At 39.5% G+C, this 20671-nt stretch overlaps 1 protein-coding gene across 5 annotated transcripts in view; it reads left to right on the top strand.

Annotated features, from left to right (window-relative positions):
• Positions 1-20671, top strand: part of SPATA6L (spermatogenesis associated 6 like) — a 37441-nt gene extending 16770 nt beyond the window's left edge. For 2 of the 5 annotated variants that reach the window (XM_069961916.1, XM_069961915.1), the window contains exons 5-14: positions 1636-1677; positions 8774-8898; positions 11598-11675; positions 11803-12063; positions 15188-15284; positions 15759-15799; positions 15934-16055; positions 16261-16351; positions 19983-20074; positions 20581-20671. In XM_069961916.1, the coding sequence (XP_069818017.1) occupies positions 1636-1677; positions 8774-8898; positions 11598-11675; positions 11803-12063; positions 15188-15284; positions 15759-15799; positions 15934-16055; positions 16261-16351; positions 19983-20069 (944 nt within the window). In that variant the 3' untranslated portion in view covers positions 20070-20074; positions 20581-20671. Of the gene's footprint in view, positions 1-1635; positions 1678-8773; positions 8899-11597; positions 11676-11802; positions 12064-15187; positions 15285-15758; positions 15800-15933; positions 16056-16260; positions 16352-18052; positions 18093-19982; positions 20075-20580 lie in introns of those variants that run through there. The other 3 variants (XM_069961917.1, XM_069961918.1, XM_069961919.1) reach the window with 3 other exon arrangements.

Raw genomic sequence — 20671 nt, 5'->3', positions numbered from 1 at the left:
GAGCGATTGGTGCTGCGGGGGGGCGAGTGATCGGTGCTGGGGGGGGGGGGGGGGGGGGGGCGATTGGGGGGGGGCGTGCGATCGGTGCTGCTGGGGGGCGTGCGATCGGGCGGCCGGGGCTGCGGGCGGCTGGCTGGAGCATATACCTCACCTGGTCCCCGCTCCGGCTTGCTGAATACATCGGGAACCGCCGGAGCCGGGATCAGGTGAAGTATCAGCTCCGGCGGCCGGGGGGTTAATGGGGCGGGCTGCAGACAAACTCGCAGCAGGGATGTACATCCCTGCTGCGTGTTTGTCTGCCATTAAAAGTATAGGGCCGGGATCTGCAGCGAGTCTCGCTGCAAAAACGCAGCATGGAGACTCGCTGCAGACCCGCCAAGTGTGTTTGTAACCTTACACAGATTTTCTAATGTTATATATATTTTTTTATTAAATCCTTTTTTTTTGGGCAATTAATAATTAATAAAATGCGCCTATTGTGACGCTTATAGCGCTTTTCTTTTTACACCTAGGGTGCTGTATGGGGTGTCATTTTTTATCTCTAGTTTTTATTAATACCATATTTGTGAAGATCAGAGGTTTTGATCACTTTTTTATTGATTTAAAAAAAATATATAATGTATCAAAAAAATCGGTAATCCGCGCACATTTTTCCCTCTTTTTGTCTACACCGTTCGCCGTTCGCAATGTTATATAATGTTAACGCTTGTTATATTTTAATAGAACGGACAATTACGCACGCTACGGTATATTATATGTTTATTTATTTTTATATGTTTTATTTATATAATGGAAAAGGGGGGGATTTCAACTTTTATTGGGGGAGGGGCTTTGGGGTAGTGTATTAGTGATTTTAACTATTTTTTTTTACACATTTTAAGTCCCTTTGGGGGACTTGTACATAGGCATAGCATTGATCAGTGTTATCGGTGCTCTGCTGATTGAGCCTGCCTGTGCAGGCTCAGTGACCAGAGCGCTGATCGGACCGCACGGAGGCAGGCGAGAGACCTCCGGCGGTCCGTTTTAATGATTGGGACACCCGTAGTCACACTGCGGGGGTCCCGGTCAGTAAGTGACAGGGTATTCCCCCTGTCACTTACACCTAACGCCACAGCTGCGCCATGACCGCGGCGTTTAAGGAGTTATTGTCACGCTGCAGCGCGATCGCTGCAGCTTGTCATTACGGAGAGGTGCCGGCTGCTGATTGCAGCCGGCCCCCACCTGCTATGAAGTGCGCTCCGCTCCGGAGCGTGCTTCATAGCTCAGGATGTACCGGTACGTCCTTGGTCATCTGGGCACAGACTTCCAGGACGTGTCGGTACGTCCTAAGTCATCTAGGGGTTAAAACAACGGCTATTGTTTTGAAAAAAAACAAACACTGTTATTTGCCAATTAATTACGGCCATTCACTTTCTGTGTTTTCAATCCACTGCTGGTTTTGGTTGCAAAATACTGAGCAAAAATGCTGTGTGGGAATATAGCCTTAAAAAAAGATAAAGGTAACATTATTTAAAGTGACTGTGATATTTTATCTTGTGCATGGTTGCTATGATATTTGATTTTTTATACACATATATTTTAACTTTCCCATAGTATTTTACCACTAAAATGTATGCATGCATTCTTATTTTCCAGAGCGCACTGCGGGTTTTGAATTAATACAACTAAATCCATTAGGTAAGATTTAGATTACAATTTCAGTTGTTGCATTATATAAGGCTATACATACAGCAATACTGGCTTTATCTGCATAGTATGTACAATGTACGTTGTAAGACTTTATTCATGGCTTCCGTTAAATTTACTCCATGGCTGTAATAATATGCTAAACTTACCCATCCTGCTTCCTCACAACTGCCATGCTGACATTTCCATTTCTCCATTGGTCTCTGCTTCTTCTGGGTTCCTGTAACGTCACGACCCTGTGGGAAGTGCCCTGCTCAGGCAACCCTGACCGACTAAGGCCAAACACTGGTGCGGCCACTGATTGAGATATGGAAGAAGCAGAGACCAGCGCAGGACCAGGAGCATCATTATAACATTTAGCAGTATATTGAAAAATTAATGTGTGGAATATTGCAGTACAATATACTATTCAATACAACAAGATGATGTAAAAAAAAAAAAAGCATATACCACCGTTCTTTTTTTTAACATTGTAGCATAAGGATAAAGGATGCAACTCTATTGCATCCCTCACAGTCATCAGTTAAACATATACAACATGGCCATCTACAACAACTGTGTGCCATTTGTAATGGCCTCTGCTAAGTGTAGTTTTATACAGTATTTTATGGTGGATTTTTATGAAGTTTTTAGTGTCATAATTTATCAACTCCTGAAATTGGATTTAAAAATTGCTGTTTATAAAAATAGCTGTTTGTTAAAACTACCCTTTTTTTAATGATTAAGAATTGTTGAGAGCCTCTTTAAAGGGGTTTTCTGTGCATAACGTACTGATGAGGTATCCATAGGACATCTCATCAGTTACTGATCAGTGGGGTGCCAACACCCAGGCCAATTAACTGTTTGGCACCGCAGTTTATAGGGAATGAAGTTTGTTGCCGTTCATTTTGTAGCAGTTGCGATATGTAACTGCAGCTCAGGTCTCATTCAAGAGAATAGGAGCTGAGCGGCAGTTACACAACGCCACCTTCTACACAATAAATTACTGTGCTGAACAGCTGATTGGCACTGGTGCTGGGATGTGGATGGTTCATCAGTACATTTTGCCCACAAAACCCCTTTAAGGCTGGGTTCACACTATGTATATTTGAGGCTGTATTTGTGAGGCTGTATAGCAACCAAAACCAGGAGTGGATTGAAAACACAGAAAGGCTATGTTCACATAATGTTGTAATTGAGTGGATGGCCGTCATTTAATGGCAAATTTTTGCTGTTATTTTAAAACAACGGCTGTTATATTGAAATAATGGCAGTTATTTACCGTTATATGATGGCCATCCACTCAATTTCAACATTGGGTGAACAGAGCCTTTCTGTGTTTTCAATCCACTCCTGGTTTTGGTTGCTATGAGGACCTGACTTGAGGACCAAATACTGCCTGAAGTATACAGTGTGTGAACCCAGCCTAAAGGAGGTTGTTCTGTTTACTGAAGATGTTACCCCAGCTTCAGGTAAATTCTGTCATTTAATTATGTAGTACCAAAAATGGACAGAACTACATGCAGTAGATGACTATGAGGCTTTTTGTGGGTGGTCATCTGTCTCGATACATATATAGTTTGGAATTTTCCATCCTTTTCCCATGTGTATTTGAGTTGTGTAACCGATCTGTACATGCTCACAATAGATTACTTATTGGCTTTCTTTAAGCATGTCTAAAGCCGTCTAATGGAAGTGTTTTCCATCAAAGGATTATCATGAATGGATTAAAGAAGGCCATTTTGTATAAGATGCTAGTTTATCTATGGCTTATGGCTTATCCATACCTACTTCAAAGCAACCTTGAAAGGGACACTTCTTAATTTTTTTCATATGTGTACTAGTCAGAGACAGATTAAGAACATAATGCTTCTTCATGTGTCATCTGGGAATCATTCACACATTTACACTTTCATGAACCTGTCAGGGGGCATCAGTTTTTGTTTTACTGATCAAACATATGTATTCTGTTATATGTTTCCGGTATATTTGTATAAGAAAAAAAATGTACAAATAAAAACAAAATGTAAACAAAAAAGTAAGCATATTAGTTATTGCTGTGTGTAATTTTCCAGTCTATTAAAATATAATGTTACTTATTCTGAATTGCCCCTTTGGCACATCATAAATCAGAAAAAAATGTGTGTGTGCCTATTATTCTGCTGGTGTTGCAGGATACGTTTTCAAAACTCTGGCAGGTACACTGTCCTCTTCTAAAGTGAGCAGTTGCTGGAACTGACAAAAGCGTAGTAGACTGTATTGCAAGTGTATTACAGGGCAGTCTATCGCACTTCTAGCATTTCTGTTGGCTGCTTGCTTTTAGAGGACAGACTTCAGACACTGTTGAACACAGACACATGGGGGCCAATGTTCCACCATGTTTTCACTCTTTTTTTTGGCTAATACTGAGTTTTTGCACACAGTGGGGGACATTTATGAAGTCCTGTGTTTTTTACGCCGGGCTTACAAATGTCCCCACAACTCCGGAGCTAAGGGGATTTATGTAGAAGCACATTGCCTCTACATAAATCCCGATCGTACAGAGCCATTCCGTGCGAAAATCTTAAAACCAACGCCAGCTCAGAGCTAGCGTAGATTTCAGTATCATTTTTTCACAGAAAAAATGATAAATGCGGCGCAAGCAAAGGCCGCGCCCCCTCTGCGTGCAGCCGCACCCCCCGTAACGCCCCCTCCCCGCCCCACTGGCAAAGGTGGCGCAGATGGGGCAGATGTAAAAGAAATATTCTCAAAAATAACGCTTGCAAATATTTTTACGCCGATTTGCCCCATCTGCGGCTAAAAAAGGCATTTACGCCTTTTCATACATGTCCTCCAATGTATTTTGTTGAACAACATTCATCTAAGCAAGTTATCTAGATTTCTGTAGTGTACATCATGCTCGCCATCTCTCTGTTTTGGCTTCAGGTTAGCTTCTTTTCTTGGCTAGTTTATCACGTGCGTTTAGAAACAGATTTTTCAGGATGAGGTGTAAACTGTAAAATATCAGACGTACAGCAAAGATAAATTCTTCCCAATGTGAACCTATGAAGTTTAAGCTCAATTTCTTTTTTGCAGCTGAATGACTAGGTGAACCTACCACTGTGAGCCGGATTCATACAGTAATAATGTCAGAAAATTCAGCAGAGCCCCCCTTTTCTTTATTGTTTATTGGCATTATACAATACATCTAGACCAGGGATTAGGAACCTTCGACCCTCCAGCTGTTGCAAAACTACAATTCCCATCATGCCTGGACAGCCTAAGCTAAAGCTGGAGGGTCGAAGGTTCCCCATCCCTGATCTGGACACTAAACTTTTTAAAGTACTTACAGCTACATTATTACCTTGTACATGGTTTCTCCCACATATGGCAAGACTTAATATTTTTTTGTGTGTGAACCATCATTCTTCTTAAAGGGGTTATCCAGCGCTACAAAAACATGGCCACTTTCCCCCTACTGTTGTCTCCAGATTGGGTGGGGTTTTGAAACTCAGTTCTATTGAAGTAAATGGAGCTTAATTGCAAACTGCACCTGAACTGGAGACAACAGTAGGGGGAAAAGTGGCCATGTTTTTGTAGCGCTGGATAACCCCTTTAAAGCAAAGTGAATAAGTGTGGATATGAAATAATATTTCTACCTGAAAACTCCTAGCTACAAGCTGGCTCCTCAGTTTTTAGGTCCATATTCCTTGATTAAACAGCTACAAGCTGAGTATTTCAACTCCTCTACATATTTCCAGCTCCCTTCACTTTTTCCTCATCAAACTCCAAGTAGTTGGTCATGTGTCAAGAAACCTCTTTTAACTCCTGAAAGTATACATGAGTTTAATGTAAAATCTGAAGTCAAGGAGATAAGGGCTGATGCCTACTTCTCCCTGGCACTTACCTTCCGAGAAGAGAGGGGGGCAGAGTAAGTCAAGTTCTGATCATCATGTGCAGGCGAAACCAAATGTGGGAGGAGACGACGTAAGCAATTCCTTTAAGATTAGGGTTACACAGTAAAAACAAAAAACACAGACAGGTCAGAAATAAGGTTTAGGCAAACATAGGTAACCAGTGACCAGATATCAAGGAGGCTTCTATTTTTGGCGACAGTCAGGGTCATGTTATGTCATATTGACTATTATTAGATATGATATTGCAGTCTAATTGTGTAATTCTGTAATTATGATGTCATACAGTGAAAGTTGCTGTGAAGGCGTAGCCTAAAAATTTATTCACTATACAACAGATGCTGTTAGAGCTTGTGCTGACCATGTTGCAGCCAGACACAAGGTGGCGCAGTAGCCCTGTCCAAGACAAAAGCTTTGTCTGTTCAGTTATCAGCTACATTTTCCCTATGAAGTTGATAAAGTGTTGAAATATTTGATAGCGTGTCTATGGTTCCTGAGATTCTTTATTACTCCTACGTGTTTTATTAGAGTTGTTGCAGCAACATCACTAACAACATTTCAAGCAGTACTGGCCATTGTGGTAAACAGTCTTCTGTCATTTGGTTTAATATTATAGGCTAATACAAATAGAAAGGAAAGAGCATAAGGGCAGGACAGATTTGGGTCAAAGCTCGCAGATACATATTCGTCTACTACTACTGATCTAGCTGTAAAATTAGGATAAATCATATAGTAAAAATACAGCTTGTCAGCAAAGACCAGTAGTGGGGCTATGTACAAAAATCATATTTAGATGAATCTTGTAAGGGGAGGCAAAAAATTGACAGCTAGAGATGAACGTAATTTGAGCCTGCTCAAGTGCCCCAAACCCGGACGTCTCAGCATTAGATTACTGGTGGCTGAAAAAGTTAGATGTAGCCCTAGGGAGTCCTGGAAAACATAGCCTATGGCTGTATCCATATTTTTCAGGCAGCCCTAGGGCTACATCCAACTTCTTCAGCCACCGGTAATCAAATGCTGAGTTTTCCAGGTTCATATGGACTTCAAGTTCTCAAGTGCTCAGGTTCTGCTCATCTCTATTGACAGCTATGATTAGAAACAATCTTTACCTTTTGATTTATAGAATTTTGCCTATTAATATTAGGAGACCCCAAGAAGGGCCTCTATAAGCTAAAGGAAACCTGTCACCAAGACAAGGCCAATCTAATCTATCACCACCATGTTATAGAGCAGGAAGAACTGAGCAGATTGCTATATATCTTTATGGTAAATGATTTGGTATAACTTTTAACATGTTGATTAAAATCCCTGCTCATTCAGTGGTAAGGAGTCCAGTGGGCAGTGTCACTCAATGGACTGGACTCTTTAGAATGGATATTAGAATGCTAATTGGTTCATTTCTCATGAGAAGGCATCATTCTGTTAAGGTACGTTCCATACTTCTCTAGCTTTCCTTTAATGAGCCTTTTTCTACTTACAAAAAGGTAACAACGGCAATCGTCTTTGAAGCAATAAGATTCTGATAACCTGGATGGGGCCGCATTGCATATTATAAGGTTCACACACTCATTTGTAAACTGCCTAATGCTAACAATTAGAATGGAAAGGCTGTTATATACTTTCACCATGACCGTCACTTTGTGACTCTAAACTCTGTTACCTTGCTGCTATTTCTTCTATATAAATCCAACTGGTTGTCTTATTCTTTGCCTGAGTGGTACAACTGCTTTAAGGTTTTTGGTACCTGTAGTACTAGTAAGTGTTAGCGGTTTGGAATGTGAATTGCAATTTTAACTTCAGAAAAATTATGAAGTCCATTCACCTTTAGGGTATGTCCACACTACGGAATCCCCCGCTCGCGGCCACGCGCATCTTTGCTGGTCCCATAGACTTCATTTAATGGTTTGGCAGATTCCGCCGTCCACCCGAAGAATGAGCGGGTTAGGAAATTGGAATCTGCCAAACCATAGAATGAAGCCTTTGGGACCAGCGGAGATGCGCGCGGGGGCTAGCTGCCAAATCCACGGCGGGTGATCTGCTGTAATTCCGTAGTGTGGACATACCGTTAGAGAGAGGGACCAAACAGACATCCTTTTATTCCTCCGACATCTTCAAACAATAACACCATTCCAGAAAATGACTATTGATACTGTATAGCACAATCTGCAAATGCTGAAAGTCTCTGTTTGGGCTAGTGGTAGTCCCCTCTCAGGATGTTTGGTAAATAAAAGCTTTTATAGATAATAAACATTTTTTAAACTACAGGTGCAAGAATTACTTCATGTAAATGATGGTAGTTACTCAAGGTTCATGAAAGACATGAACGCATAATAAGGGGTGGGAGAAATGTCAAATCACGAAAGAAAAGAAAAAACTATAAATGACCAGAATCATTCTTAAGCTATGTTCACACAACTTTTTTTTAAGTATAGAATGGACGCTGATTGCAATGGAATCAGCGTGCGTTCTTTGCTGCAAAGGCAGCATTGTATGGAAGGCAATGCCACGCCGTCTGCTGTGTTCACACATCGTTATTTTAACACCTGACGGCTCCCTCATCATGTACAACTAATTTTCATCCTAAAACAATTCAGTGCATCGTTTAATCATAAAAAAGGCTTTAGAACCCAAGCCATGGTGCTGGGGACGTGCCTAGCATGTTATCCATGTTATTGTTGGTGGACAGTTCTGTAGGTGTGGGGCTTAACGGCAGTTAATCTTTTTTACTTAATAGGGTTCATCAGCTTTGGCAAATAAAGGTTATTCATTGTCTAAAATACAGTTAGACTATTTTTTGGTAGTTTTGATATGAATGATTTATGGTTCTATATTTCTCTTCTTGCTGTCTATTGATTTTTTTTAAGCCTAGAGCATAAAAATCTGCCTTGGTCATGTGTTGGATATGCCCATGACATCACATGACCAGGATAGATTTTTATCCACTGGATGTGAACAGTGACAATTCTCATTGACAACAAGCAAAGATCTTGAGAACCATAAGGGATCTTCCCATGGGTATCTCTTCAATGTGTCCGCTTCTGAAGTTTCCAAGCAGCAGTTATCATCGGCTTAGAAATCCGTACAAGAAATATGCTTTGGAGGTGTAAATATCTATGTGATTTACTTTTACATTTGAGTTTGTGTTCCATTGGTAAATGTATGTAGATTTAAACAAATTCTTTCTACTTCTATAAACTCTTGTTTGGTTGCTGCAGGAGGGGAAGTTTTGGCCAAATACAAAGAGAACCACAGAGACTTTTTATTCCCTGAACCAAAATTGACTCCTCCATACCCAGGAGTAGATCGAGAGGTATTAATGAAATCTGTACCTGGCTTCCCAGTGAGTAACACCTTTTTATTCTATTTTATTGCTATTTGAGTAACTTTTACAGTAAAATAAATGTATTTAGTCTTGTAGCTTATCTGCATTGAGATGCAGTTTTTAGATGCATTAAAGGTAACCTGTCACCAAGATAATGCTATCTAATCTATAGACATGTTATAGATCAGGAAGAGCAGAGTGAAATATGATATATTGTTGTAAAAAAATATTTAAGTTGTTAAATAAATTCATTGCTCACTCCATTTACACAGAAAGATTATCTGACAGATTATCTGCCAAAGATTTGAAGCCAAAGCCAGGAATGGATTTGAAAAGAAGAGAAATCTCAGGCTTTCCTTTATGACCTGATCTCTGTTTATAGTCTGTTCCTGGTTCATTTGGTTTCAAATCTTTAGCAGATAATCTGTCAGATAATCTTTCTGTGTAAATGGACCCTTAGTTAAAGGGAATCTGTTAGCCCCGTGTTAGCATGGTACCTTTTGGTAATTTCTCCGTTGAGTGATTTATGCACAATCTTAGGTGTCCTACTGTAATGAAGAGTCAGTTAGGAGTTTTGGCTCACTGTTTGTGCTGCACTCTGGCAGCCTCACCATTCCTTGCTCCTCCCTGTTCTTCATGAAAAATTTCTTCTGTCAGGCCTCCTGCTCACTCAGCTGTCAGCCAGTGTCTCTGATTGCAGATCAGTCCTCTGTAGGTAGTTTATGTCTATAAGAAACACTCAGATATAGAACATTTTAGCCCAAATGTGTTGGAGCCATGGGCTTGGGGTAAATCATCTGTGTAGACACCAACAACTTTTTTTTTATTAGTTCAATTCCCCTGATGGAAATGAAATATATATTTTTATTTTTTCTCATTTATGTATACAAAACTGAATTGGCGCACGAGCCCTCCCATAGACTGCCTGTGTGACACTGAGGCTGGCAGGATTCTGTGGCGGAGAGTTCTGCCACAGGATTCCACCAGTTTTAGGGTACTATTAGACGGGCCGATAGGGGCCCGATAACAACTGCTAGATCAGCGCTCGTTTACTGGGCCTATTACACGGCCTGATAATCGTTTAACAAGGGCTACAAGGACATTGTTACCGGTATACTTTACCTATCCACGCTCCAGGGCTGCTGCTGCGGTCTACCGCGACGGTCCTGGCCTGTGATTGGCTGAGCGGCCTGTCAGCTCAGACAGGACGCTCTGAAACTAGAGCGCGCGGGACCCGGGGAGAAGCAGAGCTCAGCAGCAGCCCCGGAGCATGGATAGGTAATGTAAATCGTCAAAGATCAAGAGATTGCAGTTGAGCTGAGCATGTTTGACCACCTTAGTGGATTCCATATGGTCAATGTAACAAAGGGCAACATTTTATTAAAACAAAGCAGTCATAAAAAGTATATATCTCCCAAATAACTTTTCACCCTTCATGTAAGGGACAGAACGAGCAGTAGTAAAGTGGCACCAAATTTCGCAATTTTTAATACCCCCCCCCCCCCTTCCCAAAAAGAAGAACCAGTATGAGAATCTTCTGCTGTGTTGGTTTGTAGTGCATTCATCCCTCACCCTAAGTGCTCACTACGCAGATTTTTTGGTTTCTCGATTATCATTTGGTTTCTGATTTCTTTAAGTCAGCTTTGTACCTGAGAAATTCAAAAGATTTTATGTCCTTGACTGAACAGATGTGTCACATTATTTACTGCTGTAATTTTTCTCTTCCAAGCAGTTCTTATAACTTAATTTACTGCTCGCTTGTTAAACCTCAGTCATGCCACAGGAGGATATTATGGTTTGGTGGGTTATTTAATGGGATGTTAAATCACTGTACCCTTCCATCTCAGAACCACAGAGATAAGCTTAGTACTTGTTGGTGCTCTGACATTGACCTATCTAAACCTCTTTTGTACTGTAATTTCTAGAACGCAAGCAAAGTCTATAGAAAGCTTGAATTGTTTGCGGACTCCAAAAGGGATACCATAAATTGTGCAAAGATGTAGTTGTTGAAAAGTAAATGCAAAAGAATTGGATTCTGTTCTGAGGCAATGGAAAATTAAAAAATGCTAAAAAAGCTACAAACCGAAAACATAATTAAGAAACAGCGACTATTTCTGCAGCATCTCATTTTCTTGTACATCTTTTGCCAAAAATAGCATATCACGAAGGAATTATTGCAATTAAATTAAACTTTGTGTGTAAATGTAATGATGATATATGTAAATGATTACTATATAAGAGAGAAAGGATAATGTTACTGGGGAAAGCTGTACAATTGAAAGGAGTCTCTAGTACTCCTGTTGGTCTCTAGCCTGCATTTAAGATGAGATGGTAGGGTATAAAGGCATACAGGCTCCATATCCCTTTCAGACATACAGATTCTCGCATCTTGTGGCACTTTTACCCGCAGATGTTTCAGCTGGTTCTGTAGATTCTGCTCGTAGGTTGCTAAAGCTGGCTTGCCATAAATACACGATTGACCATACATTTGGCGACCTCGGTAATCCTTTGTGGGTATTGACAAGCATTATCCTGCTGAAAAATGCCAGTCCAAAGCCCTGCCATGAGAGGCAACATGTGGCTACATCACTACTTTCCATTTATACACTGAGTTACTCAGCTCTTTATATAGAATATATCTTGAAAAACTGTAAACTTATTTACAAATGTGGATACAACCTTTCCATTTTAACCTTTCTTTTCCCCTTTTGTTAAAGGGAATTGCACCTAAAATTGAGTTTTCTACTACAACAACTATTAAAGAAACAACAAATGGTTCCCGGAGGCGATGTGATGTAAGTTGTCTATTCTGCATGATAAATAGTGTATTCTTGCATGTTACTATTTAGTTTTGACCACAAAATCCCTTATTGTGACCCCCCCTAACCAGTTTTATACATCTGCATTCCTTTGTTTGTCTAGTCCATAAAGAAAAAAACCCAAAGGTCTTTGCCGAACTCTCCCAATAGAAGGTCAATGAGCCCATCTAAATGTTCCTCCAGTCCAGACAAGAGTTACAACAGCCCTACAAGGTCATCACAGTCCCGTTCCCCATCGCCATATACACGAAGGCGAATGTGTGAACTAAACAAAGACAATCAACAGCGGCTTGCTCATTTACATCTGGGGAATCACGAATTCAAGTCTGAAGCAGAGTCAAGGCCTCCATTCATAGTAAAACATGTATGTATTTGACAGTTCACAGAAAGACAAGTATACTCAACCATTCACATGCCCTTTTTTCTCTGTAACAGATTAGGGGAGAGAAATAAAAACTTGGTGCAGTTTGTGCAAAAAAACTTTTGCACAACATTTGCAATGTGTTTTAGACATGAGGGGCGGGACTCTTCTGACCCCTTTTCTGTCTCCATGTCGATTAAATGCCGGAAGTCCCACTCCCCCTTAGAGAATGCATTGGAGAGCATGACTTCTGGCCTTCAATTAATATGGAGACAAAAAAGTGATGACACGCGTGGGATTTTAACGGTGCTGCAGGACTGGTACAAAGCCGTGCCGCGGAACACCGGTCATCTCTGGTGCGGATACACACCAGCACGCAGCAGGGGAAAAATAAGAAAATTTTCTGGAGTGCTTCTTTAACTTGAAATGGGGCATGACTTATGGGAAATAGAAAATTGTTGTTTATGTTTTTATGATTTGTAGGTTTTTTTTTTTTTTCATTTTACTATCTAGATTTTAAAATAATACTGAAGTCTTGTAGTACTCAATCTGGCCACTAGGAAAAACTAAGCAGAGAATTCCTGTTTTGTCTGTGATGACAAGGAGGATCTGCTCTGTATAGTATAACAATGGCTGCCCCCATAGTAATATGCAAAAAATAAAAAAATACAATCAGAAACTAGAATTAGAAAAAAACATGTTCCAGCACCTGGACATTCAATTCAATGCTTCAATTTTAAATATAAGCCAGCTAATAGATGGTGTAAACATTGATGAGTGTAAAGATGTCCTATATTTTAAGACAGCCTGAGCCGTGGTTATAAATGTGGGCTGTCTAGTCTAAGATTACACTGCCAAAGAATGTTTTTTTTATTTCTTTCCCCCTGCACATGTCTTCAGTTGTGCTGTGCTGTGCCACTAGGTGGGGGTATATTATAAGTATTAATGGCTTGTGTTATGATCACAGAAATGTAAATTGCTTAATATATGCAGACAAATGTGCCTCACTGGGGTAAATGATATCTGCATAGGCTGTATGGTAAATTTGAAATGCACTATGATAATTATGAAATGGTGGTGCAGAATCACTTACAGGTAAATTTTTAAGAACCACTTTCTAGGCATCTTTCATAAAGCTTTATTTTCATTTTTTATTTTGTTATTTGGTGGTACAGAATCACATACAGGTCAATTGTATGCCAAAAGGACTTCTACTTGCCATGTATTGGCCCTCTTAGAAACCTGTTGAGAATATTGTAGCACTATTCCCTTTAAGGCAGGGTTAACATCATGTTTGTACCTGCCAATACATAGAAGCCTCTTTCACTGGCAGAGAGCTGTGACTAGTCACAATTCAGTCTTCTCCACGATGTCTATGTGGGCATCATCTGCATACCCCCACATGCCACATTTAAAGGGTTATTTGAACAGTTTAGACTTTCTAGCTCATGAAACAAAATCACGGTTAAAAAAAGTTGTTAGGAAACCAGTTGCAAAATGGTGCTGACTGGTTCACCTTATAGTTTCCTGAGGTTGCCACATGCTTTTATTAAAGGGAAACTATCAGCATCTAATCTGTTGATATGTCCCTATAGCATACGGGACACTAAGGGCCAGTTCACACTGAGTAAATTTGGCAGAATCCCGTCTGCCTCAGTGTCAAACGGACACTCTATAGGAGGGCTCGCACGCCTTCACTCTCCGCTTCAAGAATTGAAATTCAGCCAAATTTATACCTAAGGATGCTTCTTACCTTTATTCTGTGCACTGTTTTTGTGTAGTTTGTAGTTTATTCCCTATGCAAATAAGGTGGTTTGGTGCACTGGGGGCAGAACCACCACCCTCACTGATCTGGCTCTCCCAACCCTTCTAATGAATAATGGGGCGGTGTTCTGCAGTGACATCACTTCAGTCCTCATCACTGCAGAATAAGTGCCGGATGAATATATATGAGAAGAGGTGGGCCTGCTGGGGTGGATTGGTGCACTGAGTAGTCCCACCCCCAGTGCGCTAAACCACGGTATTTTCATAGGAAATAAACTGAAAAAAATACTTGAAAACAGCGCTGAGGATCAAGGTGAGAAACTTACCTTCATCCTCTGAATCCTGTGCACTATAGGGACATGTCCCTAGCCTTCTTCTAACCTGCTGAGAGTTTCCCTTTAAGAGGCATACCCTCTCAATAAATTTAGGGGAGCAGATGTGGGCAGAATTTTAGATACAAGTGCTGCATTCAGCTTTATTGACTTCAGTGGCAAGATTTCTAGAAGAAAGCCCCAATAACCCCTTCAAGTTTGTGTCCCTTTTAAAATGCAGTGTGCTCTAGCTGTGGTGTTTTTTTCCTCCTTTAGGCCAGTTTCACATGTACTGCATTGCAGCAGATTTTGCACTGCAAGTTCCACAGCGAAATCTACTTCAGTGCTCTGTCCTGTCATTTCCTATGAATCTACATTCTTGCAGTGGATTTTCATTCCACTGAGAGAATGTAGTCCCTGCGCATTTAACCCACTGCTGCCGGGCTAATACATTACCTGTCTGCGCTCCCGCCTGCTTCTCTGGCTCTTGGCTCCCTGGCGTCCTGCTCAGCCAATCAGTGCACTGTCCCGTCGCAGCCACTGATTAGTTGAGTGGGACGTCAGGGAGCCTGGTGCCAGTGAATCAGCCAGGAGTGCAGACAGGTAATGTATTAGCCCGGCAGCAGTGGGTTAAGTGGGAAGGGGCTACATTCTCGCACACGGAGTGAAAACCCACTGCAAGAATGTAGATTCATAGGAGATGACAGGACAGAGCACTGAAGCGGATTTCACTGCGGGACTCGTAGTATGAAATCCACTGCAATGAAAGGCATGAAACTACCCTAATAGATTGAAAAATAAATCATAGAAAAATGAATGTGTAAATGTGCTTGTGTGTTTTTTTTCTGATGTTTGTTTACTGACATTCAGTCAAAAGCATATGATCAGAGTTGCGTAAGGAAAATACAGGTAATAAAAGACCATAAAAACATATACTGATGCACACTATGATGGAAAAAACACCACAAAACTGCATCATGAAGAAAAAAAAAACAGCATTACAAAAATGGCTAATGTCTGAAGAAAGCCTAGCATTGATTCTTTATTTGCAGATCGATCATTCTAAGCCTTTAGGTGAGAAGACATCCTCACAGCTTCGATCTCCCAAGGCCAAACGTCATGCAAATAGTAAGAATTCTTTAAGAAGAGGTAATTACAGTCTGTGTACAGAAATAACTTAGCATGATATTGTAGTTAAAGCGAATGTACCACCGGTACATTGCTTTTTTGTTTTTTACATTAAGAGACCGACATCAGTGCAGGGATGCCGGTGCCATGGTCCTTTTTATAAACCCTGGCCTGGTTCCTGGGCACAGTGTCAATCTACCTCCAGTGCTTCATCCCCGGTTGGCACTGGGTAATAGACCAGCGCAGTGCGCAGTTCAGAAAATGGACCGCAGCACTAGCATCCTGGCGCCAGTCTATTCATGTAAAAAAAAAAATATATATATATATATATATATATATATATACATTCGCTTTAACATTTTATTACAGTTCTTCTCATGTTGTTTGCGCCATATAGTTACTTTACTGTTCATTCAATGATATTTGTTTTTTTTGCAGTATTGACAATAAAAATTACTTATCTGTTTTCTATATTTATATATTTTTTTTTTACAGAATTATTATTTGACAACCTGCACTGTGATACTGTGGGAGAGGTAGGTTTATAATTGAAGGATATGTTATATCACTTTCTGATTGGTGGGGGACACACTGCAAGGACTCCCTGTAAATTGTAATATTTTGCTCTGTAGTAGCTTACTGAAATCTAAATACTAAATATGTTGCTTAGGACGGCCTAGACATTGATGACCTTGACTCACAGTCATCTCTGGATGCTCCTACCACTACCAGTGCAGATTCTCAGCAGGATTTAGGTGCCAGTCCTGTTCTCAGGGGATTTATAAAGGAAAGGTCTGTATTCACTTTGCCCAAAGTTGTAATTTAAATTGTGAACTTTTGAGGCTAGTAATGTAAAACTTTTTAATTCCTACAGCTTTTTTTTTTTGTTCAAAAACTTAATATAGTGTTTATTACTATTGAAATATAAATGATGAAATGATGGTGGTGCTGAGTGTTACAGTGTTCAATACATTTACTTTTTTTTTGCACATTTTAGGCTGAGATCTGAGAATAACACCTGGGAATCAATACACAATCGCGTGCGTAATCTGCTGTCCACTCATAGTGCCAAGCAAAGGTTATCCTTAGTGAGTATAAAGCTGTCAATATGGTATTTTATTACAAGATTGGTTCACTGCTAATTTTCTGCAGAATATATATATATATATATATATATGTCATTACACTGTATGGAAAAACTATTTGAACATCTACTGTATATACATTACACCTGCAGAATAATCTAGAACACTCCATTCTAAATCTTTAAGCATTAATATGCAATTGGATCTCCTTTTTGCAGTTTTAACAGCTTCCACCTTCTTGGGAAGACTTTCTAAAACATTTTGAAGTGTGTCTGGGAATCTTTTTACAATTTTTTCATTTAAATTTTTTTAAATTAAAGTTGTAAAAGTACAAATCACATAAATCGTGCCATACATATAAACAGTCATAGAGAATTTGTACAAAGTAGATGGAATTGTAAGATAGACGCCTATTCACAAAGCCAGTTCGGATATTACAGATCAAAGAGGGAAGGATCGGGGCAAGGAGGGAAGCTATCAATTTAGTATATATTTTAGTATTGCAATTCTATAGAGAGATAGGACAAAAGTTTGGGGGACTGTCAGATTTACCAGGTTTGGGTAGGGTTACTATAAGGGCTTGTTGATTCTCAAAGGCAGGGATCCAGAGTCTACCACATTTTACCGCATTTTGGATCAAAGCTGTTAAGATCGGGGCAAAGATTGAAGAAAACTTATGCTGCGTTTACACGAAACGATAATTGGCCCGATCGTACGATTAACAATGTCGGAGTAACATATTTTTTTCATAACGATCAGTGTTTAGACAGTACGATATATCGTACGGAAATTTTGTTTTGCGATCGTTGTGCCTTGGAGAGTAAAATGTGCCTTGGAGAGTAAAATGAATAGGCTCTCTCAGTAGGGTGCTGCATCCTCCATACATCAAACAAGTCCTGTTTATGTAAGATGTCAGAGAAGCATCTGTCCCCAGACCTTTTAAGGGGGTGCTGGTGCTCTGTAAGTCAGTTGCGCGGGCACCATCTCAAGACTCTTCTGCTTCTGAGTGGGAATATAAGTCTGTAAGTTTGCGGACCCTTGCTGCCAATTTTGCTCTCTTGGGCATTTCTATGGCAGAAGCAAGGGTTTAGGGAGATGCAGGACCCAAGTTTACACGGGAAAGCAGCTATTCTTTGCTTCTGTTGCTTTTAGTATGCTGGAGCTTTTCTTTTTTGCGGGCATCCTGGATCTGCGCCAAGCCACATCCCCATATCCCCATCAGGTCAGACACTGATGTTGGACGATAGAGTCTGACTCACAATCTCGCAGTCTGTTGTAGTGCATCTCAGAAGTGTTACCAAACTCTTCCAACCATGCCTTTATGGACCTTGCTTTGTACACTGGGGCTTAGTAAGGCTGGTACAGAAATAGGCTGATCCCAAACTGTTCCAACAGTGTTCGATATGCCTTGGTATGTCAAAGTATTAAGATTTCACTTTCTATGGAACTAAGGAGTTCCATAGCATCGTCTCCTCCACCAGACTTTACAGTAGGCACAATGCAATTAAACTGGTAACATTTTTTTCCCCTCCACCTCTGATGTCTCCAAAAGGTGTTTCGAGTATGTGATTGGAGATGGACTTTAGGCAGTAAGTTTATTACAAGGTAAAGCAATGCTATCTGCCAGTATTGTGCAACACTAGATTAGCAGTTTCAGTAATCTCCATAAAGTCTTGAAATCTATATTTTTCTAATTTATTTTAGGTTTAGTCACTGCATTTTAGACAGTACACAGTATAACCATATATATTATTATATAGGATTTTGGGAATGTAAGTATCTATAATGTACTTATATTTAAAAATGGAAGGATTTCTTAGTGAAATCACCTTCATATAATTGTATTGGGTTTGATATTACCCACACATATTTGTATGTGAGATGGCTATGCAGGTTGCACTAGCAGCTAAATATCTTTTGTCTTATTTCAGCTAATAACACGTAAAAAAACATTTGCAAAGAAAGACCAGTTTCAGGGCCCTATTACAGCCATGGCCAAAAGTTTTGAGAATGATACAAATATAATTTTTTACAAAGTCTACTGCTTCAGTTTTAAAAATGGCAATTTGCAAATACTCCAGAATGTTATAAAGAGTGTTCATCTTAACAGCAATTACTTGCAAAGTCAATATTTGCCTAGAAAACTTTATCCCCGAAAACACATTTCAACATCATTGCAGCCCTGCCTTAAAAGGACCAGCTAACATTGTTTCAGTGATTGCTCCATTAACAGAGGTGTGGGTGTTGATAAGGACAGGGCTGGAGTGACCCTGGGTGATTTCTTATCCCATCTGACTCTCATTCTGTTGGACTGCATATGGTGATCTTTTCCAATTTTTTTCTATTCTTCATTATTTGTGGTTATATTTTGTTTTACCGGGTCTCTGTCTAGGTAGAGATGTTGGATTTTTGTTATTGTACATACAGTTCAGAGTCAGAGTGGTAGATTAGTCCCGGCTGGAACGCCAGCAGGACGTATGGTGACATTTTAGTGCTTTTAATGTAGAGCAGTATTTGGGGTGTTGTCTCCCTCATTTTACTACTCCTGTACATTCATATATTTATGTGGTATTTTTGTGTCAGGGTTATAATAAAGATTTTCGTGATGTGCTACCATTTTTTGTGCATATGCTTTTTTTCTTTTGAGAGGATGAAAAACATCTGACAAACACACATAAAAACCAGAGGGCAGCAGATCATGTGAAAATATAATATTTGTGTCATTTTCAAAACTTTTGGCCATGACTGTACACGGGTCGATTATTGTTTGAAAAATCGTTAGATTGTTCGGATTTGAACAATAATCGTTTAGTGTAATAGCAGACAACAATTAAACGATTTCATAGAATTTGATATAATTTGGACCTTTTTTTATCATTGATCGTTTGCAAATTGTTTGCATGTAATAAGACCCTTAGGCAATCCTAAGGGAGGAAATGCACTAGATGTTTTTTTCTTAAGACAAACAAAAAAAACCCCCCACAAATAAATACACCACATATTTTTGGCTCAAAAACACTCAATAGAGAAATCAGAAACGCTATACCCACATGATATTCTTGTTTACCATTCAGTTTTGCAAAATTATATGCATATTGGTGTTTTTTCTGGCATTTTTCCCCATTTCTTCAATAGAGATCCTGCAGTTACTTAACTACTATAACAATTTACACTAAAGCAAGAAAACACCAGAAAAACGGCCAGAAAAATTACAAAAAGTAGGAAAAACTGCAGTTTTTTGTGACATATTTTCATCCCCAAAAAGGCATACAGAATTTGTGTCTAAGGGAAGCCTTACACAGAACCAAGTTCTGTCTGAGCTGTGGATCTAATTAGAGATGAGCGGAATACAGATAGGGACGAAGCGATTTGCTTCGTCCTTACTGTATATTCTCTCATCTCTAGATCTAATGACCCAAAAAGAAGGCATTGTAGATCCCTGTGATGCTTTTAGTTCAGGTAATTAAACCCACAGTCAGGCCAGGATTTCATGTGCAAAAATGTGTCTATATTACACTTGTCTAAAACTAGCCAAAGGCTTACAGAAAGCAGTATTTTTTAAAGACATTTAGAAAATATTCCAGTTAATTTTACATTTAGAAAATATTCCAGTTAATTTTACATGTACTTTTAGGGTATTTCTAAGAGTGAAGTGGATCGAATTCTTGAAAGATCATCAAGAAGATCACTGAACAGCAGTCTGGAAAAGAATCTGTTTTAAAGAAAGTAAGATATACATTGTATGCAATATAAAGAAAAACTACAATATGCATTTACACATTGGGGACATTTACTTAGCAAAATTGTTAGAACTCAAAAATTGCACATAATAATTGCACTACATTTAATCTCAGTTTTTCAGTAAACAGTAAAAAAAAAGTTTAGTTTTTTTTTAGTTATAAAGACAAAGTGTATAGCGATATATGTCAGGTATATATATTTACTTATATTTCACATACTTTCACATACTATGGTAAAAAAAAGTGGAAAAAATAATTGTGGTCAGTAGCATAGCTACACTGTCACCTGCTGTTCCTGGCCCTCTCTCTGTTTAGCTGTACCATGAAGTACCCCATGCTAGAGAGCATTGGGTATGGAAATAGGTTAAAGCTATTTAGACAGAGAGTGCACAGAGGACAGCTATTTACAGTGAAAGCCTACCAGATAGCCACATTGTCATAATATTTTAACGTTACCAATGCATTTTTTTTTTTTTCATTTTGTAAACCTAGAACTGAATAGATTACCCAGAAGACCCAGAAATCTTCAACTCCATGTACTGAAAATATGTAATCATATTAAAATATGCAGAGTGTAAGTGCA

This window comes from Dendropsophus ebraccatus, chromosome 3 (assembly GCF_027789765.1).
Source record: "Dendropsophus ebraccatus isolate aDenEbr1 chromosome 3, aDenEbr1.pat, whole genome shotgun sequence".
Taxonomy (NCBI): Eukaryota; Metazoa; Chordata; class Amphibia; order Anura; family Hylidae; genus Dendropsophus; species Dendropsophus ebraccatus.
The sequence above is the reverse complement of the archived record's forward strand: the minus strand, read 5'-3'. Positions and strand labels throughout refer to the sequence as shown.